We start from the raw sequence: 23,975 nt of genomic DNA, 5'->3' as shown, positions 1-23,975 counted from the left end.
ACGACCTCCCACACACTGGCGAAGGACACAGCTCCAAGGACAGGACCCTCGCAGTCCCTGTGACAGGGACACTCAGGCTAGAAACACCGTGCAGAGAACGTGGCTTCAGTCCCAGAAGGGGCCCTCCTGTGCCTTCCACAGCAAATCTGCCCACAGGAAAAATCCCACTGCGAGGCCCGTCAACAAGGCGAAGAGACCCCACGTAACCCGTGCCCACCACAAACACGCGAACGGGCAAGGATGCTGGTGGTACCCGGGAGGACGTGGCCCAGCCCCTTCCCCGGCAGGTGACATCAGAACTTTGGGCAGGTGACATCAGAACTTCGCTGCGGCCTTGGGGCTGGGGAGCACAGAGCGCAGACCAGGCCCTGCGGCCGACGCGGAGACGCAGCTCCGCCAGGCAGCACCGGCCTCGGCCCAAGAACACAGGGCAGGAGGGGCAGCTCCTTCCTCTCCTTGCCCACCTGGCCGGGCAGCACCTGGCGGCTGCGACCAACCCTCGCTGGACCGACCTGACCGAGAGCCCCCAGGCAGCCCCACCGTCCGGCTGACGCGGCCACGCCGTGCACGTCCACAACACAGACATGGAACATAACCCCACACATGCTATTAAAAAAGGAAAAACAGGAGGAGGCCGTAGCTACACTGCTTTAAATACTGCATGCTACGCACTTCGTGGGTCAAGGGTCGATGCTGGGCGGGCGTGGAGGTGGCGGGAGGGGCCCAGCGCAACCGCGGCAGGCAGGCAGCAGCCTCCCCGTGTCTGTGACTACAGTTCATGATTCTAAGGTTGGGGTGGCCAGGCGCTGACCGCCTGGGACCACAGCTTCTCCCGGATTTAGTTGAACCCGTCAGTGTGGTAGCTGGGGTGGGAGTCGGCCGTGAGCTGGGTGGTCTCGGTGGCAGACGCTGGCTGTACGACGATCGGCGTGTCTGTGGCCTCTGAAAAGCAAGCAGACGAGGGCACTGCAGGAGGGCAGCTGCCCGGCCTCGCCCGGCCACACCGGCCTGTGTGGCAGGCGCAGGGCTCTGCAGGAGGGCAGCCGCCCGGCCTGGCCCAGCCACACCGGCCTGTGTGGCAGACACAGGGCACTGCAGGAGGGCAGCCGCCCGGCCTCGCCCGGCCACACCGGCCTGTGTGGCAGGCGCAGGGCTCTGCAGGAGGGCAGCTGCCCGGCCTGGCCCGGCCACACCGGCCTGTGTGGCAGACACAGGGCACTGCAGGAGGGCAGCCGCCCGGCTGTGCCCATCAACACCGTCCTGCACACAAAGTTCAGTCACCTGGACAAACGCTCCATGGGGAGAGGCTACTGGCTGACCTCCACCCAATACGGCTTTCCTCAGGCACCTCCGTCACCGCCAGCCCTGGCCCTCGGCCCCTGCCCACCTGCTGGCCACCCGCCCCACCTCTCGGCCCCTGGGATCTATGGCTAGCGCAGGTCACGGGTGGGGACAGCCCTCTGCGCCTGCTTTACCTCCAGGGTCCATGTTCACACCTCAACAGTCCCAGCTGCCACCACAAACACTCGCGGCACAGTGTCAGTGCCCTCCTGTTTGACAAGACAGGTTGACAGCACTCAGGGCCCGTGCGGGCGCGGCCCCACACAGGCACACGGGCCCTGGGACGGGCACTCACCCCTCTCGTCGGACTGCAGCTGCGCCTCCAGGTCCTCGGGGGACACGTAGAACTCCGTCTCCTCGCCCTCGGGCGCTTTGGGCTTGCACTTCCCACAGCAGCAGTTGAAGCAGCAGCACAGGCAGCAGCAGCAGTAGCAGCACGTGAGGAGGCCACAGAAGACAAACAGGGCCTGGGGGGACAAGAGCCTGGCGTTGCACGGCCTCCGAGACCACCGGCAGGCTGTGGCACGTTCCACGCCAAGAGCACTGTTTTCCAGGTGAAGGATAAAGAAAGAACTAAATAGAAGAGACAAAGACATCAGTGGCTTAAAGAAAAATGTTTAAAGATGGGAATGGCGGCTGAGATGTAAAACCTGGAACCGGGCTTCCTACAGCTAAGGGCCGGCCTTACTCGAGATGCACATTGGGAGTAAAATAAGGAAACAGAGAAACGCCAGCAAGAAATGAAGGCCTCTCCCCCACCTCATCCTTTTAAGAGCCTGGAGTCACTTATAAAAGAACATCGTGTTGATTCGACGGGCTCCACAGGTCTCGCTCCGCATCCCGCGCGCTTTGATCATTACCGCGGGCCGCAAGCAGCCTCGGACCCTCACCCGTCACAGGGCGAGGAGAAAGAAACCATTTCTCAGGAGCGTAGGTGTTTGAATCAAATGCACGGGTCCTTCGGGTCTGAAGCCCTGGCAGGCAGGAGGCACCCTCAGTGCCCCGCAGCTTGGTGGTTCACCACCTGCCCCTCACCTTGGCCCACCAGCTGGACAGCACGAAGTAGGTGTTCACGTTCTCCTCCCCAAACTGCTCCGCCACGTAGAGCCCCAGGGAGCCGTACTTGTCGTAGATGTTTCTTTTTGTGGCGTCCGTCAGGATGGCGTGGGCGTTGTTGATCTCCTTAAACTTGTCCGCAGCCTCTGGGTTATCAGGGTTCTTATCAGGGTGATATTTCAAGGCAAGTTTCCTGCAAACCAAAATCATTTCCTGGCTGTATCTTGGTTTCAAGTTTTACACTTACCCATTGGAGGGCCCAGTGGAAGAAATGTTTACCCATTACCACTTCACTTTCCAGCTTTCCAGAGTTCCAGAACGTCAGGGTCGTTTCAGGGCAAGCCCCCTCTCACCCTGACCCACCCACAGAGGTCCCGAGGTGAGTGAGGGGCTGGGCCCCGGTAACTTCCACAGTGCAAAGGCAAACCCCACCACTGAGCCCTGGTGTCCTAGCTGGCTCACTGCACACTGTCAAAGGTGGTGGTGAGCGTAGAGAGCGTAATGACAGCATTTTAATGTTTAGTAAGTTTTACAACGCGAAGAACACAAAAGGAGGACTATTTGAATGGTCTGGATTAATGATGATATATGTCTCTTACAGGTCACTCAATGAAACCGTACCTGAGAGTTAAGTTCTTCAAGTTCAATTGGAAGAACACAACAGAGCAAAGAGACTGTTACCACTGTGTTCAAACAAGTAACTCCCTTGGCCATTCCAAAGCTCTGCTTGCACCAAGGCGGTCTCTCAACAAGCCCAAACCCTGACTCCCTGTGGAACTGTGCGCAGTCTGTAAGATCTACAGAGTGCTATTTTTTGTTGCCAAGAGAGCATTAATATAACAATTTTAGGCCATAAGGAGCACACTAGACACACAAAGATGCAACAGAACTGTTACTAGTCGAACACCAAGTCTGCCAGGGAAAAGTGCGTGCAGTAGTTCTTGGTAAAATGCTGACTAAACCACAGGAGGGAACAGGGTGGCCTATGCGTGGCCTCTTACCGATAGGACTTCTTGATGTCATCTGAGGTTGCATTCTTGTCCAGCCCAAGCACGTGGTAGAGTGAATCCCCCGAGGTAGAGAGTGAGCGCTGTCTCTGGTCTGCCATGTTAGGCTAATCTACAAAAAAAATTAAAACAAAACAAAACAAAACAAAAAAACCATCAACAAGTACAGATGAAAATATAAAGCGTGGAGCTGATGGACTTTATTCCATAAGACTGTTCAAAGTAAAAAATCAAAACACTGTCTCGTGGGGTTTATAATATTTACAGACAGACCCCACAGTATATGGGCGTGTGGAGGAGCAGGCCCACGCCACACTGGACATGACAGACTACAGTACTGCTACCCTAAGCAGACCCTGAAAAATTAAAGATATGTATTTTAATCCCCAGAGCAACCCCTACATAAAAAATAAGAAGTATAGCTAAAAAGTTAAAAGATAAATGAAAATGAAACTCTTCAAGTCAGGGATTGTGAGAATGGATGAAAATGTAATACCCAACTGTAATTTTAATACTTTCCTCAGAAATCGACGACATAAAAAAAAAAAATCATGAAAAACACTGATGATTTAAAATCACACTCCCGGCAGGGTGCGGTGGCTCACGCCTATAATCCTAGCTTTCTGGGAGGCCCCGGCGGGAGGATCGCTGCAGCTCAGGGGTTCGACACCAGCCTGAGCACAGTGAGACCCCCGTCTCCAGAGACAGGAAACAAACAAACAAACAAACAAAGATAAAACCACACTCTCAAACCACCATGACCCAACTGATAGTCACAGAACCACCTCCAATCTACAGAACAATCTTTCTAAGCACACACTGCACACTGACCAAGACATATCACATGCTGGGCCTTAAATTCCAATAAATTTAAACTCACTGAAATCACACAGTGTGCCCTGACCTTAAGGGAATCAGAAACCCTAATTTAAAGGTTTATAGTAAGATACATACGAAAACCTCAAGTATTTGATATCAAACAACATACTTCTTCTACATAATTCTAAATAACATGTAGCCCAAAGAAGAAATCACAAGGGAAATTATAATTGTTTTTCTTTTTTTTTTTTTTTTTAAGAGACAGGGTCTCCCTCTGTTGCCCAGGCTGGAGTGCAGTGGCCTGATCATACCTCTCTTGAACTCCTGGGCTCAAGTGATCCTCCCGCCTCAGCCTCCAGATTAGCTGGGACTACAGGCGTGCGCCACTGAGCCCAGCTAGAAAATGTATTAAATTGAACAATAAAATACAACATATGTGATGGTTAATTTTAAGTGGCACCCTGACTGTGCCGATGGGTGCCCAGATTAAACATTATTTCTGCATTTGTCTGTGAGGATGTTTCTGGATGAGATGAGTGTTAAGACCCATGGACTCAGTAGACTGCCCTCCCCAACATGGGTGGGCCTCAGCCAATGCCTGGATCCCTGAGGACAGGGAATAAAAGGAAGAGGTAAAGAGGGTTCATCTCCACAGATCCTAGAGGGATGAAAAAGATGAGAGAATATTACAAACTTCACGCCAAGAAATTAGAAAAGTTGGAAGAAATGGACAAATGCCTTGAAAAATACAATTTACCAAAACTGACACAGAATGGAGTATAATTATCAATAAGACAGGGTAAACTTTATCAAAATATCACATGTACCCTATAAAGATATACAACTACTATGTACCCATAATAATTTTTTAAAAATCGACACAGAATGAAACAGAAAATCTGAATTGCCCTGTATCTATTAATAAAACTAAATTTGTAATAAAAAATCTCCACCCAGCCTGAGCAACACAGCAAGACCCTGCCTCTACAAAAAATACAAAAATTAGCCGGGCATGGTGGCGCATGCCTGTAGTCCCACCTACTTGGGAAGCTGAGGCAGGAGGATCGCTTGAGCCTGAGGCTGCAGTTAGCTGTGATGATGCCACTGCACTCTAGCCAGGGTGACAGAGTGAGACCCTGTCTGTCTTAAAACAAACAAACAAACAAACAAACAAAAAAAAAAAAACCTTAACAAGATATTAACATATTGAATCTAACAATATAGAAAAAGTTATATACATCATGATTAAGTAATTATTCCAGGATTGCAAGCTGGATTTAACATTTCAAAATAAGTCAATGAGATTCACTATGTGATACTGTACTGTATTCAGAATTTTTGGTAAGTGAGTAGATTATAGCTGCTCTTGCCACACAGGGGAAAATGGTTAGCTACACGAGATGACTGCCACGTTAAGCTGTTCGTCTGTGGTAACCATCTCACTATCTATGTATCCCATAACATCAGGTGCATACCTTCAGTATACACAATAAAATTTAAACAAACAAACAAAAAACCAGAATTCTATTTCCAGCAAAAACATCCTATAGAAACAAAAGTGAAATAAAGACATTTTCAGATAACCAGAAGCTAGAAAAACCCATCACAAAGAATTAAAATACAAGAAATGCCAAAGAAAGTTATCTGGGCTAAAGGCAAATGGTACCACATACAAATTCAGATTTTCAGAAGGGTACAAAGACCACTGGAAAGGGCAAATCTAGGTAAAAGATCTTTTTTTCCTTTTTTTTTTTTTTTTAATACATAGGATGGTTTAAAGCAAAAATTACCAACATTGGCTTGGGGGTACAGTGCAAGTGAGGTAACACACAGGGCTACTCTACTGATGATGCCGAAGGTCTCTGGGTTTTACAGGAACTGGCACTATACCAGCTCTAAGTGGAGAAACGACCCCAGTGGCCACTAACAGAAGTGATTACTATTCACCAATAAAAAGAATGAAATACACAAGCAATAACACAGATGGATCTCAAACATATTATGTTAATGAAAACAAACTAGATACAAAATTACTCCATCTATATAAAGATTAACAGGAAAAATAATCTATCATGATATAAATCAGTAAAGTAACTGTTTCAGAGCGGTGAAGCAAAATCTTCTACCTTGATAAAAATATCCTATAACTTGGTTGGGCACGGTGCCACACACCTATAATCCCAGCTCCTTGGGAGACTGAGGCAGGAGGATAGCTTGAGCCCAGGAGTTCAAGACCAGCCTGGCACACATAGTGAGAGCCTGTCTCAAAAAAAAAAAAAAAAAAAGAGAGAGAGAAAAGAAAAGAAAGAAATATCCTATAACTTAATTGGGGTGGTGATTTCATAGATGTATACATATACAAAACTCACTGAAATTCACAGTTAAGATCTGCGCATTTCACTGTATGTCAATTTTACCTGCAGTAAAAAGAAAAGAAACTATCTAATTAAGGTTATTTGTTCTCAAAGCAAATTAGATACAAGAAAATCAAGTGAAACATAAAATTCTCCAATTTTCTACAGCAGGCTACCTGTTTTTACAAATAAACTTTCACTGGGACGTAGCAATTTGCTTCTGTACTGTCTGTAGCTGCTCTCAACAGACACAAAGCCTAAGATAAAGTCTGCTGGCCCTGTAAGAAAATAGTACATCAAAAGCCCATTCCAGAAGTAGCTACTACTATGAACATTATTCAAATTGGCCTTCTATGCCATACATGGTGGCTCATGTCTGTAATCCCAGCACTTTGGGAGGCCAAGGCAGGAGGATCGCTTGAGGCCAGGAGTTTAAGACCAGCCTGGGCAATATAGCAAGACCCTGTCTCAACAAAATAAATACTTAAAAACTGGCATTCTATATTTTGAGCCAGAAAATGGAATAAATGTTGTCCAAGCACAGAAATTATTAAATTTAGATTTCTATACCATTTCACACACATTTCAAAAGTTAACCTTCTAGTTAAAAAGTAACCACTGTAGGGGAATATGAACTTTTAAAAGCTTCAAGTTCATTTGGAACATAGTCTTATGACTAAAAGACAGACTTAAGTCCCAAACGGCAGTGTCTGACTTCGTTGTTAGGATATGTGATACTGGGAAAGAGAAATGAAGTTTTGTGGGTTTTAAAAAATTAACATTAACTTTTGGAAAATAAATGTTTTATAAAAAGTTGCTGTTGAATTCAACCTACTGTTGGGGGGAAAATCATGTGCCAACTTTGAAAGAACAGAACTTGAAAACACCTTAAAAGGAAGCCTATTTTTGTTCCTTTTTTTGAGTTTTAAAATGAATTTATTAAAGAATGTATTTAAGAAGGCAATAACTTGTGATTTGTCATTAAAAAAATTATGTTTATCCTGCGCAATAGAGAGAACCCATCTCTATACAAAAATTTTAAAAATTAGCCAGGTGTGGTGGTGCGCCTGTAGTCCTAGCTACTCAGGAGGCTGAGGCAGGAGGATTCCTTGAGCCCAGCAATTTGAGGCTGCAGTGAACTATGATGACACCACTGCACTTCTATCCTGGGCAAAAGAGCAAGATCATGTCTCAAACAATCAAACAAACAAAAAAAGCTAGGCAAAGTGGCTCATGCCTATAATCCCAGCACTTTGGGGGTTTGCAGTGGGAGGATGGCTTGAGGTGAGGAGTTCAAGACCAGCCTGGTCAACATAGTGAGATCCCATCACTACAAAAAGTAAGAAAAAATTAGCCGGAGGTGGTGACTGGTGCCTGTAGCCCCAGCTACTCAGCTGAGACAGGAAGATCACTTGAGCCCAGGAGTTAGAGGCTACAGTGAGCTATAATTGTGATACTGCATTCCAGCCTGGATGACAGGGTCTCTGAGACCCTGTCTCAAAAAAAAAAGAAACCGAAAAAGTTATGTTTTCTCATGCTGTATAACAAAGGTAATATATGAGGCTACAGAGTTATAAGCTGCTTTCTACTGCAATTCTCTGATATAGCACAGTGTAGTCATTTCTGCAATGCTAGAATAAATTTTTAAAAAGTTTCTTCCATGCTTCTTTTCAAAATTGATAAATAACAGAACATGGCATAAAAAAGCCATTTTTTCCTATTCATCCTGTAGTATTAAAGCCAGTATTTTTACCATCATAGGCTACAATTTTTACTTTATCCATTTTAATAAATTCTGTCGCCTCTCTGAATTCAACATCACTGAGACTGAGTTCACCTAGGCTCTCCTGAAGACTGCTTCTCAAAATGGCATTTTGTTCGGTTTTAAATATTATGTAATATGTGAACGACAGAAAGGAATATACGTTATAATGCACAGTGATAAAATAAATACCACGATCCCATCCCCAATTTCGAAACTAGAAAATTATCAATAACCCGGAAGCTCCCTGTGTTCTCCTGTATATACCACATTGAATTTAATGTTTATTACTCTCTTGCTTTTAAAAAACATGACCTCACATGTATATCCCAAAACACTATTTAGTTGTCATTTTTTTTTAAGAGATGAGGGTCTATGTTGCCGGGAGGTGGGGGGGGGTGGTCTTAAATCCTGGCTCACGCAACCCTCCTACCTCAGCCTCCCCACCCCCAGCAGCTGGGACTACGGGTGTTTCTAAAATTCATCCGAGTTGCGGGACATAGCAATAGCTCATCCGTTTCCGGTTGTGGTCACACTGCACTGCGTGCAGACCACGGCTTATCCATCTGCTCTTCCGTGAAGGGCGTGTGGGCTGTTCCCAGTTCTCAGTACGGGCAAGGTTGCTCTGCGCATCCCTGAGCAGCTGGAGCAGGGTGGCGAGCGGAGGCAGGGCACGAGCCACAGTGGGCAACCGCTGCTGCAGTGAGTAAGCACAGGAGAAGATGCTCACATCTCCGCTCACTTGGGAAATCGAGTCAAAACCACAAAGAGATGCCGCTACACACCTACCAGAACTGCTCTAAACCCGACACCACCAAGTGCCAGCGAGAAAGAACAGCAGCGCTGCCAGCAGGATGCAAAACGCTCAGCTGCTCCGGAAAAGTTCGGAAGTTTCTCATCAAGTTAAAAACAGACTTACTACCTGACCCAGCAACCCCACTTCCATGTGTCTACCCAAGAGAAATGAAGATGGATGTTCACACAAAAAACCTGTATAGGAATGTTTACAATCTCCAAACTCCAGAAACACACACGTCCTCCAACTAGTGAATGGATCAACAAACCACGGAGCCCCCACGCCCCTTGGATGACTCTGCAGACGTCATCCTGAGTGAAAGAAGCTCGTTTCCAAAGGTGAGACACGCTATGATCCCATTTGTGGGACACTCTCAAGAATGCGTAACTATAGCAACTGCGAACAGAGCAGCCAGGGGTCAGCAGAGGCGGGCAGTTGATGGCACTATTCTGTATCCTATGGGGACGGCTGCATACAGCTATATATATCAAAACTCAGACAGATGCACATCAAAAAAAGGTCAATTTTACTTATGTTCTTTTTTTTTCCATCTAGTTTTGGAGAGTGTGCAGAGAGAAGTTCCAGGCCACAAAGATAATACATCCTACAATGGATGGTCCGAAAATAAAGAAGCCAAGAAAAGGGCTGTTAGCAACCTGGCTGGGGAGGGGACAACTCTAGAGAGGACAACAGACATCAGGGGCAGGCGAGGGAAGGAAGACATGCTGACGCCCTGAAGCTGGGGAGACAGCAGATGATGTGTACCTGTTGGTAAAGCACCGCAACGTGATGTCACAGAAAAACACAAAGGAAACAAGCAAGAAACTGTCAAGAGTGCCCGTCACACCGGGACGGGGATGACACAGGTACTGCCTCGTGTGTCGGCGAACGGGCACGGCAGGGCACGCAGGGTTGTCGGGACGCAGGTGCAGACAGGAGAGGGGCAGGTACCTGCTGCTTTGCGGAGGCGCCCCCAGCCCAGTGTGCAGATGGAAATCTCTTGCTAAACATAAAAATACTAAAGATGAAATAAAACTGGTGTTACTTCTAACTTTCTGGGGAATATTTAAAATCCATCATGAACCACGTAACAATCGACTGCCAAAGGACACTCCAACAGGCAGGTCCGGCAGCAGGCTGGGGCAGGAGCCGGAACACAGCGAAACGGAGAAAGGCCCAGCAGTACGAATGTGTAACTCTGAATTTCTTATTTATCCCAAAAGGAAAAATTTAGCAGACTGCAGAACAGAAGGAAACGGCCACCATCCGACTCCACGAACACATGTGAAGCAACAACAAGCCAGAGCCAGCGTGAGGGCTGGGGACACTGAGTGCCACGCAGCCTCCTCATCTGCACTCCTGACTTTCAACCCTTTAACGTCATTTATTTTTTGTGGAGACAGACTCTCACCACCTTGCCCAGGCTGGTCTCGAACTCCTGGCCTCCGGGGATCCTCACGCCTTGGCCTCCTACAGTGTTGGGATCGCAGGTGGGAGCCACCGCACCCAGCACGCTTCACAAAATTAACGCAAGGAAGCAAAACTGACCACCACTTGCTGCAGGCAGACACCTGGGGAAAAACTGAACTGCCGCAACCCAGAGCCACACCCTTGCCTGGAACCCTTGCCTGGAACCCAGTTTCCCAAACCGTAAAACCATTCCAAGGGTGTGATTAGCTATAAAGAAAATGAAACCCAGCACCCTGAAGCCCTTTTAATTTATAAACAGCTATTATTGCCCAGGTTTTAGCAGAGCATTCAATAAATGTTTGTTGAATTAATTCTATCAGTACTGATTTACAGCCAGACATCTAATGAGGATTTTCCTTAGAAACTGATGCTTGGAATACAATCATTCAAGGTAGAGGACAGAAGTTGAGCCAAAATACTACAGATACGCGTTTAAACACAGGAAGAGGCCAAAGAGTCACATACTCTCCAACCCCACTGCTCAGGGAGGAGGCTACCTGTGACCCCATCCTCTAACGAATGCCCTGGTGCTCAAACGCCTCTGGCCCCACCCCCGCAGTCCTGCGCACACATCACCCTTGAGGGGACCAACAGCAGAGAAACAATGAGGTCACAGGGCGTGACACCTGGGCGGCCAAGGCTCCGGCAAGCTGGCACCCCGAGGAACCGAACGGGACTGCGGGAAAGCAGGGCATGTCCAGGACCTCAGCACTGCCATGAAAATGACTCATGGAAAAGATTCTAGGACAGAACCGCCACCATGACCCAAAATTCTTACCGCAGTCCCCAACTTAAAATGAGACACGCCTACCAGGAAGAATTCTCTTATTACCTGAATTAAGAGATAATCGTAACACTCAAATCCTCAACTTCAAATAACACACAAATTTATAAATGCCCATGACCACAATCCTACTGGTAACACATTTACTCAGTAACCTCTGCCCTGCTCGTTTTATGATGCTGTAAACCCCATGACCCACCCTCCAGCCGCGCCCCACCCCACAGGGTGGACTGCTTGCTCCACCAGGCGGACTCCGGAACGGGAAGCTTGAGACACACACAGTGCGTGAGTCAGAGCTCATAAAATGCCACCGGCGACACCAGGGTGTTTCCTGCACTTCCAACGGCAGTACTTCTGAAACAGAACTGACGGAAATGGCACCAACTTTCCGGCACTGACGCCCTGGCCTGGGGCTGCCCTTAGAGAAAGTCACCCTGGAGAGACGGCAGGCCAGTGCCTCCCACTGTGGACCGCCTCTGCCGGAGCAGACAAACACGGTTTCAGAGTGACTGTTTCCCTGCAACGACGACTAGAATCAGATGATTCCGTCAAACAGAGTATGCAACCAAGCACAAGGTGCCAGTTAAACCCTGACAAGCCAGGTGTACAACATGCTGAAATTCCGAGGCAGTGCTAAAACACACACGCATCTCAAAACGGAAAGACAGTAGGTTTGGGACAGAACTTGTGGTCACCGCTACAGTTTGTACCTACACGGCAGCTACAACTCAGGGAACGCTTACCTTGTGGGAGCACTCAGGGGCACACGTGCCTGTACCCCACCCAACACCCCCAGGCGGCCTGTGAGATGGACGCCTGGCCCAGCGGGTGGGAGGGCAGCTCTGGGTGACCTGCCTGGACTGGAACGGGGCTCTGCCACTCGCAGGGCTCAACGACCGGACAAGGTACTGACATCTCCACATCTCAGTCTCCTCTTTGTCAAATGGGATAAAAATAGTCTGGAGCAGGGCCTGTCTGGGAGCTAGCTTGTGTGATGTGATCAGACCAATGCCAGGCACACGATAACCCTCTGCGGATGAGAGGACCGAGGCTCAGGAAGGTTGAACATCTACTTGAGGTCACGTTGCCAGGGATCAGTAGGGCTGTGATCCAAACCCAAGTCTGATTCCCAAGCACTGTACATCATGACCGATTCTCAGCAACCATTTGGTACAAGGGAGTAATTCTTCCCTGCCCTGACATCTAGCCTTCTCTGAATAAGGTGCTGTATTAACCCCTGATAATATGTTTCAATAAAAATGAAAAACTAGCCAGGCATGGCGGCACTCGCCTGCAGTCCCAGCTATTCGGGAGGCTGGTCAGAAGGCTCGCTTGAGCCCAGGAGTCAGAGGTTACAGTGAGCCGTGATCATGCCACTGCATTCCAGCCTGGGTGACAGAGTGAGACCATCTCTAAAAAAAATAAAAAAGATAATAAAATAAAATAAATACATGTACAAAGTTTATATAGCTGAATAAGTTTTGTTGGTTATATTTTAATTAACTCTCAGCTTAAAGACTAATAGTAATTATTATTGCATAGCACTTTAGATGTAAAAAGGGTTTTCCTTAACAAAAAAACTCACAGTTCATTAATTTGCCTTATTGTCCTTTGCCTTTTAGAAACAGAGGCGCTGGGTGTGGTGGCTCAGGCCTGTAATCCAAGCACTTTGGGAGGCGCAGGCAAGAGGACCGACTGCTTGAGCCCAGGAGTTCAAGGCTGCAGTGAGCTATGGTCACGCCACTGCATTCCAGCCTGGGAGGCAGAGTGAGACCCTGTCTCTAAAAAAACCCAAAAAATAAAAATACAGGGGAAGACCTATGTTTAAGGCTTTGGGGGAGGCAGCTGTCATTCAGCAGGACGGTTAAATGGTGAGTACAGGGCAAAGACCACCAGCCCATTCCAGCACCCAGGTCTGCCGCGTAGCTACGCTGCCTTTGTAACATGCTGCCAGTTTAAGACGCGCCACAAATAAAAGGTACAAATCACAGACACTTAGGAGGTGTCGGTATGTTCCTCCTAAACTAGAGCACGTTCGTGAGGATGCCCCTGCCATGAACACCTAGAGCACGTTCGTGAGGATGCCTCTGCCATGAACACCTAGAGCACGTTCGTGAGGATGCCTCTGCCATGAACACCTAGAGCACGTTCGTGAGGATGCCTCTGCCATGAACACCTAGAGCACGTTCGTGAGGATGCCTCTGCCATGAACACCTAGAGCACGTTCGTGAGGATGCCTCTGCCATGAACACCTAGAGCACGTTCGTGAGGATGCCTCTGCCATGAACACCTAGAGCACGTTCGTGAGGATGCCTCTGCCATGAACACCTAGAGCACGTTCGTGAAGATGCCTCTGCCATGAACACCTAGAGCACGTTCGTGAGGATGCCTCTGCCATGAACACCTAGAGCACGTTCGTGAGGATGCCTCTGCCATGAACACCTAGAGCACGTTCGTGAGGATGCCTCTGCCATGAACACCTAGAGCACGTTCGTGAGGATGCCCCTGCCATGAACACCTAGAGCATGTTCGTGAGGATGCCTCTGCCATGAACACCTGAGTGCATCTCAGTCCAGCTGCCTGAGAGGAGACGGGTTGGGGCCAGGCTGCCTACTCATGGCCACCTCAGGCTCTGCGTGAGTCCTAATACCTTTGTCTTAAAGCATGTTCACAAATAAATTTTTATGAAAGAAAAAGGCAGGGGCAGACGAACCAAGCGTGGGAGCCATGATGCTGTGAGCCCATCTGTCAATAACAATCCACTAGGATGACATGAGAAAATGCCACCAACAGAAATGAAATTGTTTAACAAAAAAATTTATTTATTTTTAGAGACAGGGATCTCACTGTGTTGCCCAGGCTAGCTCAAGTGTTCTTCCACCTCAGCCTCCAGAGTAGCCGGGACTATAGGAATGCATCACCACGCCCGGCTAATATTTCCACTTTTTGTAGAGATGAGGTCTCCCTATGTTGCTCTGGCTGGTCTCAAACTCCTAGCCTCCAGCAATCCTCCTGCCGTGGCCACCACGTCAGGCCTATAAAATTGTTTAAGAGCTACCCTGCAAGGCTGTCCTGGGAATAATGGCTAATGCATATTAAGTAACCTTGGCCCAGAGTGCCTGTTCAACAAACTACACATAGTATCATTTCAGAATGTTTGCTACTGGGGATGGGGGGGAATCCTTCAAGTGAATTTCATAGGAAGATACACTGTTTCAAAGGGGGAGCAATACAGCTTGGACAAGTTAAGAAATACTTCATAGGTATCAGCCTGAGCAACAGTGAGACCTCTTCCCTACAGAAAAAAAAAAAAAAAAACAGAAAAACTAGCTGGGCATGGTGGTGGTAGTACCCGCCTGTAGTTCCAGCTTTTCAGGAGGCTGAGGCTGGAGGATCGCTTGAGCCCAGGAGCTTGAGGTTGCTGTGAGCTATAATGGTGCCACTGCACTCTAGCTGGGGTGACAGAGCAAGACTCTGTCTCAAAAAACAAAAAAACCTGTTATATTTAAACTGCAGACTTTATAAGTTCATCTCAAAATTAAACTGAACAATTATATGGTGTTAATTTGTTTAAAAATTTCCATGTGAAGAGTTTCATCATTAAAACATTAAAATATAAGATGGTTTACAGCCATTAAAGTTTTTAAAAAAAAAAGTAGAAGCTGAGCAGAGTACAGTGGTACATACCTATATTCTCTACTTGAGAGGTTAAGGTGAGAGGTCACTTGAGCCCAGGACTTTGAGGCCAGACTGGGAAAACATAGCGATACTCTCTCTCCAAAAAAAAAGAACATTTATTAACTAAAAAACAAAACAACAAAAAAGATGGATACCATCCAGTAAAAGCCCTTGCCTGGAATACAACTTTTTCAGTTACTTTTAAAAACATAGTGACTGGCCAGGTGCGGTGGCTCACGCCTGTAATCCTAGCACTCTGGGAGGCCGAGCCGGAGGATCGCTCGAGGTCATGAGTTTGAGACCAGCCTGAGCAAGAGTGAGACCCCATCTCTACTAAAAATAGAAAGAAATTAGCCAGGCAACTAAAAAAAAAGTAGAAAAAATTAGCCGGGCATGGTGGCACATGCCTGTAGTCCTAGCTACTCGGGAGGCTGAGGCAGAAGGATCGCTTGAGCCCAGGAGTTTGAGGTTGCTGTGAGCTAGGCTGACGCCACGGCACTCTAGCCCGGGCAACGGAGCAAGACTCTGTCTCTAAAATAAAAATAAAAAAAATAAAAAAAAATAAACATACTGACTCATTCAGGGAACTTTACAAGTCCATTTACAATTAGAAATGTATTTTTTCTTAAGAGAGGAAGGTCTCACTGTGTTTCCCAGGCTGGCTCTGAACGCCTGGCCTCAAGTGACCCTCCTGAGTTGCTGGGACTACAGAATAGCTGGGACCACAGGCGAACCACCACACCTGGCTCATAAGAAATTTCTTACTTTATTTTTATTTACTTATTTATTTTTTGAGACAGAGTCTTGCTCTGTTGCCTGGGCTAGAGTGCCGTGGCATCATCATAGCTCACACCAACCTCAAAGTCCTGGCTCAAGCGATCCTTCTGCCTCGGCCTCTCAACTAGCTGGAACTACAGGCATGTGCCACCATGCCCGGCTAATTTTTTCTACTTTTTTTTTTTTTTTTTTAGTTGCCCGGCTAATTTCTTTCTATTTTTAGTAGAGATGGGGTCTCACTCTTGCTGAGACTGGTCTCGAATTCCTGACCTCAAGTGATCCTCCTGCCTTGGCCTCCCAGAGTGCTGAGATTATAGGCTTGAGCCACTACACCCAGCCTGAAATTTCTTTTTTTAAATACATCAAGGGAGATGTAGCAAAATGTACTGCACTGGCAAAAAGAAAAAGCAAAGCCACTCAGATTTTAATATCAAACCCTACAGTAGCAGCTAAATGAACACGAAAATATAAAGTGTTAAAATCTCTTTTGAGTAAAGGGGAAAAGACACAGATACATTTGCCAGAGGGAATTTGGTAATACATGGCAAAAATTATAAAGTTTGTACTCTTGGACCCAGAATTTCTTTCATTATTTTTCTTAGAGAAGCCCTCTCACAATAAAAGACACTCCTATTTATTAAAGAAAAATGCAATGGAGCTGCGTAACGAAAAAAATGAAACATTTGCTCCGCTACTAATCCCTCCCAACAACAGAAGAAAAAAAAAGAAAGCTAGGCAGTGGCACTCCCTCCCTCTGCTGAGCTGCCGTCACCCCGTCGCCTGGCCGGGCACCCGCAGCCTGGCCGTGGCTGGAGGCCTCTGGCCCAGCTCGCCTCTGTTCTGAGGCTGTGGGGTGAGGATCCTGTGGATTCGACCTCTGGCACCTGAACTCAGCCCCTGCCCCTTCAGGGCCAGCAACTCAGGGTCAGAATTAGACCGTCTAATGCTGTATCTGGGTACTTGGGTTCTGCTGGTTTCACGAGAACACATTTCCACTCCACCCAGAGAGAGCAGAGGATGGCGCCCGGAGAGCTCTCTAAGCAGAGGCTGGCCACACTCCAGAGACCCAGGAGGGCGGGGCACAGCTGATAGGAGGCTGGCCAGTCAGCATTCCAAGGCTCTGACTTGCCAGATCGTAACTTTATAACCAGTCTGCACAGAACTCCTCGGAACACAGCAATGCAGACACCAAAGGACTCTACACTTCATCTGGTAAATGACCACTGCTGCTGGTCATACATGTTCAATGTAGAACAATTAAAAGGACAATAAAATTACAAACAATGCATGATGATAGGTTTATTTGTATTCACATATTTAAGGAACATTCACTAAATATCCACAAGGTATCATAAAATTTAAAAATGCTAATCAAGGCCAGGCTCGGTGGTTCATGCCTGCAATCCTAACACTTTGGGAGGCTCAGGCAGGAGGACTGCTTGGGGTCAGGAGTTGGAGACCAGCCGGAGCAATATAGTGAGACCCGTCTCTACAAAAAAATAAATAAATTAGCCAGGCATGCTGGTGTGTGTCTGTAGTCCCAGCTACTCTGAGGCTGAGGCCAGAGGATTGCCTGAGCCCAGGAATCCGAGGCTACAGTGAGCTACGCGATGACACTACTGCACTCTAGCTTGGGCAACAGAGCAAGATCCTATCTCAAAGAAAGAAAGAAAAAAAAAAAAAAACAGATACAAATATTAATATTGGTTTAAGATGTCAGGTTTAATATGTCAGGAATAAATGGCAAAGTTCTCTGCCACAGAACTAGGTCTGTAAAACTATTCATGTAAAACACAGAATGATTTTTGAATGAAGTGAAATTTTGGTGTATACAGATCAGTCCTGAAGCAGAAACTGATCAAGACAGAATGTGCAACTGATCAAGACAGCATCACTGGCCGGGCGCGGTGGCTCACGCCTGTAATCCTAGCACTCTGGGAGGCCGAGGCGGGTGGATCGCTCAAGGTCAGGAGTTCAAGACCAGCCTGAGCAAGAGTGAGACCCCGTCTCTACTAAAAATAGAAAGAAATTATATGGACAACTAAAATATACATATACAAAAAATTAGCCGGGCATGGTGGCACATGCCTGTAGTCCCAGCTACTCGGGAGGCTGAGGCAGAGGATCGCTTAAGCCCAGGAGTCTGAGGTTGCTGTGAGCTAGACTGACGCCACGGCACTCACTCTAGCCTGGGCAACAGAGTGAGACTCTGTCTCAAAAAAAAAAAAAAAAAAGACAGCATCACTTAGAAGCGCCCCAAACCTGGCCTCATTAAGTACTTCCTTCTTTAGAGAATGAGATGCTGACCTCTTTCTTTCAAGAGAGGGGTCTTCTTCTGTCACCAGGCTGGAGTGCAATGGCACAATCGTAGCTCACGGTAACCTCACACTCCAAGGCTCCACACTCAGCTAAATTTTTTTTTGTAAAGATGGAGTCTTGCTGTGTTGCCCAGCTGGTCTCAAACTCCTGCCCTCAAGCAGTCCTGCCTTGGCTGGGATTACAGGTGTGAGCTATCGCACCTGGCCATTTCTTCAATTGCAATGTGAAATAGCAACATATTTGGAAAACTCTTAAAATTTAAAACAATTTTTATTTTTAATGACCTCTATCTATTGAATGTCTGCCACGCACCAACAATGAAACAGAACACACTTTTTCATCAACACACAAGGTACTCAAAGTCAATGCAAAGGATGATGAGAAACAAAAATCTACGCTAAAGGTTGCTGGGTAATCTAATCCTTAAATCTTCAGAGCAGAATTGCTAGTGACTGGTGACAGACTAGCTGCTAATCCTCTTCCACAGATGTCATTATCTGGAGAGGGGGTCCAGGCAGTCCCAGCTCTTAGAAGTAGCATTTCCATGAACTAAGGCTATTATGATTTTGCAGCATCTCAGTCACTTCTATCAGGAAGCAGCGGACAAGATGTCTTTCCGGGCAGGCAGGGTAGGGACAACCACCCTCATTTCACAGAGTGCAGAGGCTCAGAGACAGAACGGGCCTCAGTCACGGGAGCCCTGGTCTCATCCTCTTTCAGGAAGGAGCATCTAGCACAGAGCTGCTGCTGCACAGAGGGAAGGCCTGCGATGGGCAGGGGGTGTGTCTGACAGGAGATCACACTCCCTGGACACATCCCAGCAACCTGCAGCCCAAGAATGCTCCAATCAGAATACGATCATGAACTCGCTTTAGGAGGAGGACAGTGTGAACTGCCCAGCGTGGGACACCTGAGATGCACGAGGGCCACCACTGAGAGTCAGGGTCTCTCCTGTGCAGGACCAGTCGTCACGTCTCACTTCTGTACAGACGTATTCTAATCTGTCTCCTGAAGACCAGGAGTCTGTCTCCTTACGGGAGAAAAACTGGCTGCTCTCATTTGCTGGTATGGTTTGCCCACAGCACCACACACTCCAAACCCTGTATACCACCCCCCTTCACCTTACTCCCCAACTTCAGAAGCGAACTCCCACCTTAGATAAAATTCTACCTTATCATGACCTTCGGCCCCACTGCACTTTAGTTATTCATTCAACAAACACCCACTGACCACCTACTATACCTCAGGCACCAATGTGAGCACCTCACATCTGGGCTCTAGAGCTACACCATCAGCAGCTTATTCTAGGATTCTTCATGGTAATGTCAGGTAAGTGGTCAATGAATAATCAGAAGAAACCTGGTAAAGAAGGCTTGAGTTCAAGTTCCAGGTCTGACAATTATTAACAGTGAGATGTTGTGCAAGGTACTGGTGCCCAGGATAGTCCTACAACTGAGCCCACCAATGTCCACCCTCTGCAAGTGAGGGGGACTCGAGAATACAGAAATGGCTTAGGAATGTGCAGCACCTGTTTACTCTCTGAACCATGTTACAAGAATCATCTCCAGGAGCTCAAGAAAACCCACTCACTCTGAGTTAATGTGGACATGAGGTGAAGGTTCTGGAAAGGACTCCAGAGCCTTGAGTCACAAAGCAGGCCCTGCTGGGCTCGGATACAGCATCAGGGCCGATGGGCCTTGGGCTGAGGGCATCAGGAAGGCTCATCTCAGAAGTTCTTCTCAATTAAGAGCCAGGCACACGATCCCACCCCACTCTACTTACCAAATGTCACAACAGAATGTAAGGACTAGCATGGGGGTTTTTTCTGGTGATCAAAGACAAAATTTCTAAAAGCATTCTTACCAGTGGCAGATTTGACTTTTAAAAACTTTTTAATTTTTAAATAATTATAGATTCAAAATTGCAAAAAGATTTACAAGAAGGTACCAAGCAGCCCCCAATCCACCTGGTACCCGGCCGTCTTTCCTCAGTGGACAGGTGGGAGTTGGTGACTCTGTCCCAAGGACAAATGTTACTCATCCCACAACTCCCAGGAAGCCTGTACCTCTGTGCGATCAGTACTCACCCACAAGCACTTCCAGGTGACGAGGCCATCACACTGCACAGCTGTGGCTGGGCTCATTTTCCTTCATTCAACAAATATTTACTGGGCACATACCAAGTGCCAGCACTGCTCTTTGCACAAAGCAGTTTCCCCACGGACCTCACCTCACAGCAAAATATTAAGTATCATAAATGCATTAATAGGACGTTAGAAGAATTACGTGCCGTGGGAAAATTAAGCAGAGAAGAGAGAGAGGAAATAAGGAAGCAGAGAGTTGAAATAAGTAGGGTAGTCAGGGAATGCCTCAGAGAGCTACGAGGGTGAGAAGTGAGCCTTGCAGGCAGGCCTGAGGACAGAGCACACGAGTTTGTTCACGGACCAGAAAGGAGCCTGCTGTGGCAGGTGCAGGATGAGTCGGGGGGCCAGCGGTCACAGAGGGGTGGGGGGACTGAGACCCTGCAGGCCATCCCCCCTCACCAAGGGTTTCCACCGAGAGGCCACAAAGTCAGCCAGCCAGCGGCGGCTCCCAGAGCCCTTCACTTGGCCAGAAGCCACCTGGAGCCCCCAGCCACCACCGGTCCTACAACACTCCGCAGTGAAGGGAGAACCGTGGATTGGAAACTTCCCCCAAGCCCTTAAATAGAGGCTTCCAATTTCACCGTGTTTGACAGATTATATATTCCTGAAACTCAGCGTGATACTTTTCAAAAAGAGAGAACAAATAAATGCACATAAAATCTTAGAAGCTCTGGGTATGGTTTTGCCTTCAGGCAACCGTGACAATAGATGGAGCAATGTCACTGTTTTTATCATTAAAATAGGTTTTTCTAAACAAAGTGTCTAACAATTCAAACCCAGCACCTAGCAGGCTCCGAACCACCAACAAGCAACAATCCAAATCTTCCCCAGCAAGCCTAAACCTGAAAACAAAACTAAAGCTGGACTTCTTACTTCCTTTTCCTGTATGACACAACGGAATGAATTCTGAGAAATCATCTCTTAGGGACATGAAAAAGGAGTCCTTAATCCCACCACTTAACACCAAGTTAGAACCCGAACGGATGAGTTCCTAATACGCTCTCCGTAAGAGTGCGATACAAAGCGCTTCTTAAAATAATGTTTTTATACAGCGGATGAAAGGTTTGTTTTAAACAAATCAAATGCTTTTCGGAATTTACAACATCTAGCAGACTCATTTACAGAGCGCTAAAGGACAATCTTCAATTCTCCAAGCCATGTATACAGTGACCCGGGGACTACACCGTCCGGCTCCCTTAAACCGGCGGTTCCGGCTTCCTCGAGCCTCCCACGGGCGGACGACGCGGACCCTCGGCCGGGCCGCGGGCCGGAGGGGCGCCGCGGTGGGCGGGCGGGGGCCGGGGAAGCCCCGGGGCCGGCGGCCGCACAGACCCGGCTCCGCGGAGCCGGCAGGTGAGCGCTCCTCGGCGGGCCCGGGCCGCCGTCCGCCGGCGACGCCAGGCCCGGCCCCCGCGGCCGCCTCGCCCCGAGCGCAGCCCAGGCCCCGCGTCGCAGCCGCCGGCGGCCCGCAGCCCGGCCCGAGGGTCGCCGCCATTTCCGGCTCCGGCGCGCCGGCCCCGCGCCCCCGCCCCGGCCTGACGTGGTCCCGCCCGCGCGAACTCACCTGCCCGCCCGGCCGCCCGCCCGCCGGCTCCGCGGCTCCGCTCCCGCTCCCCGCTCCGCCGCGCTGCTGGGCAGCGGCCGAGGCGCTCCTCAGCCTGGGTTCCCGGGGCGGCGGCGGCGGCGGCAGCGGCGGCGGCAGAGGGCGCGGGAGCAGCACCGGCAGAGGTGGCGGGGACGCGCACGCTCACGCACGCTCGAGCACGCACCCGCACCGGCGCGCGCGCCCCCGGAAAGACGTGGGCCCTGGCGGGTCGGAGCCGCGGCCGCGACTGGCGGCGCGTGCGCCCAGAGCGGCGTGCGGAGGCCCCGCCATTCGGGGGCGGAGCCCGACGGCCGGCCGGGGCAGAGGCTCAGGGGCGCCCGGCGGAGGCTCCACCCACGAGGGGTGGGGCTCAAGGTGACAGTCCGGGAGAGGCTCCGCCCATGCGGGGCGGAGCCCCGATGACGGCCGGGGGCGGAAGCTCCGGAGCGGTGGGCGGAGCTCGCGGCGGCCGAGCCGGAAGTTCCCGCCGCCCGGCAGGGGTGGGGCGGGACCCCAGTTCCGGGGCCAGCCGGGTGGTTCCAGTGGCCCGTGGGCCGGCCGGTGCCGCGGCAAGCCGCGAGGAAGGGGCGGGAGGGGGCTCGCCGTACAGCGGAGCTTCCTCAGCGCGATGGTTCCCGTCAGAGACGCGGAGTGGGCGCCGGTGGGAGGTGGCGGAGCCCGACGGCGCCGCCCCGCCACGGTCGCGGGGCCGGCACTCGCTCGTCCCCGGAGCGCCGATGTGGCACCTCCTTCCACGCCGGAGCCCAGCCACCTCCAGATCCACCCCAGAGAATGGCGGGGGGAGCAGGACAGGCGGCCCGCCGCCCCTCGCCCGGCGCCAGTGCCCGAACCCCTGCAGATTCCCGCGTTTCCTGCTGTACGCAAATCCGGCCGATTCTCGTAGCATTGCCTTTGCCTTGCGGGGCCAACTTCAGTGGTCCCGCCCATTCCTTCCCTGTGGTCTGCAGTCCCCAGCCCCGGGCCCGTAAGGGACAGGGCCGCAGAGCTCCGCCGCCCGCCCCTCCACCCTTTGTCCCTGGAAAAATTGTCTTCCAGGAAACTTGGGAACGGGGCCGCACAGCAGGAGGTGAGCAGCGGGCGAGCAAGGGAAGCTTCATCTGTATTTACAGCCTCTCCACATTGGCTCCCCTTCCGCCCCGTCGGAGGAAAAACTCTTCCATGAAACCCGTCCCTGGTGCAAAAAGGTTAGGGACCGCTGGTCTGGAAGCCCTGGGTCTGGGGGTAATGGTGCGGGGATCCACCAACTCGTCTCCCTTCGCCACCACCCAAGATGTGGCTTCTGTTTGTAAGTCCCAATTAAATGTTTCTGTCTGAGACACTGGGTAAGTCAGCCTCTTTCTCTGGCCTCTCAACTTCCTCAGACTTTGGGAGTAGGTTTGCATAGACCTGACCGCAGAGCACCTGTCACCCGGTACTGAGTGCCTACTCTGTGTTGGCTGGGCGGAGACGTGCCACTTTTAATCCTAGAAGCCACCCAGACAGCCCCCTGCAGCCACTGCTCCTGCCTCCTCACTTCCACTCTTGCCCGTTGAGCATTTTGCATTTACTGGAATCATCTTAAAACAAACCAAGTGACATCCAAGGCTTCCCAGGGCACACTGAGTGAAATGCAAACTCCTTTCCAACACGCTCTGGCCCCACCTTCCTCTGCCACCATCTTGTAGCTCACTGTCATCATGCCAGTCTTGAACTGCCAGGCTTGTTCCAGGCTCAGGGCCTGTGAGTGAGTGGCTGAGAGCTTCCTAGCAGTCATTAACTGCGACATCAAACAGGCAGCAAGAAAAGACTTATGAAACCAAGAAGCAGAAAGGCCAGATTGATATCCCTGCCTCTTGATTCAAGAGAGTGAAAGATTTCAGGTCAGAATTGGAGGACTGAGAGAACAAGATAGACCTAGTACCAATTTCAGATTGAAGCCGTGTTCAGCTTGTGTTGGGAGCTGCAAGAATGAATGAATCAGGCCTTAGGTGAGTCCCTCTGGGACCTGTAGTTCCACATCAAGGATATTCTTCCCGATAAAATGTTCCTAAATACAGAAAAAGGTATATGCCCTAAGATGTTCA

At 49.4% G+C, this 23,975-nt stretch overlaps 1 protein-coding gene across 4 annotated transcripts; it reads right to left on the bottom strand.

Moving 5' to 3' along the window:
- Nucleotides 1–310: 310 nt before the first annotated feature.
- On the bottom strand, nucleotides 311–22,001 carry DNAJC5 (DnaJ heat shock protein family (Hsp40) member C5). 4 transcript variants are annotated; one of them, XR_011236371.1, is made up of 6 exons: nucleotides 21,871–22,001; nucleotides 3,399–3,516; nucleotides 2,377–2,590; nucleotides 1,637–1,808; nucleotides 1,476–1,550; nucleotides 885–942 (listed from the first exon to the last, which is right to left on the bottom strand). XR_011236371.1 is itself a non-coding variant. In XM_069495524.1 (5 exons), exons 2-5 carry the CDS (start codon nucleotides 3,503–3,505, stop codon nucleotides 839–841), a joined length of 597 nt encoding a protein of 198 aa, XP_069351625.1. In that variant the 5' UTR covers nucleotides 3,506–3,516; nucleotides 21,871–22,001; the 3' UTR covers nucleotides 311–838. The 4 variants fall into 4 exon arrangements, 3 of the variants coding, with proteins under 3 accessions (XP_069351625.1, XP_069351626.1, XP_069351627.1); XM_069495524.1 differs by lacking the exon at nucleotides 1,476–1,550 and having other exon boundaries at nucleotides 311–942; XM_069495525.1 differs by lacking the exons at nucleotides 1,476–1,550; nucleotides 21,871–22,001 and adding an exon at nucleotides 5,266–5,284 and having other exon boundaries at nucleotides 311–942.
- Between the last annotated feature and the right edge of the window lie 1,974 nt (nucleotides 22,002–23,975).

The sequence above is a fragment of the Eulemur rufifrons genome, chromosome 20 (genome assembly GCF_041146395.1).
Source record: "Eulemur rufifrons isolate Redbay chromosome 20, OSU_ERuf_1, whole genome shotgun sequence".
In the NCBI taxonomy this organism is placed as follows: domain Eukaryota; kingdom Metazoa; phylum Chordata; class Mammalia; order Primates; family Lemuridae; genus Eulemur; species Eulemur rufifrons.
Note: the sequence above shows the minus strand (reverse complement) of the source record. Positions and strands in the feature narration are given on the sequence as shown.

Coding starts and splice junctions, on each gene's coding strand:
- DNAJC5 (XM_069495524.1), bottom strand. CDS start 3,505: ATGGCAGACCAGAGACAGCGCTCACTCTCTACCTCGGGGGATTCACTC. Junction 2,591..3,398: donor GACATCAAGAAGTCCTATCG/GTAAGAGGCCAC, acceptor TTTGGTTTGCAG/GAAACTTGCCTTGAAATATC. Junction 943..1,636: donor GCTGCAGTCCGACGAGAGGG/GTGAGTGCCCGT, acceptor CTTGCTTTTCAG/AGGCCACAGACACGCCGATC.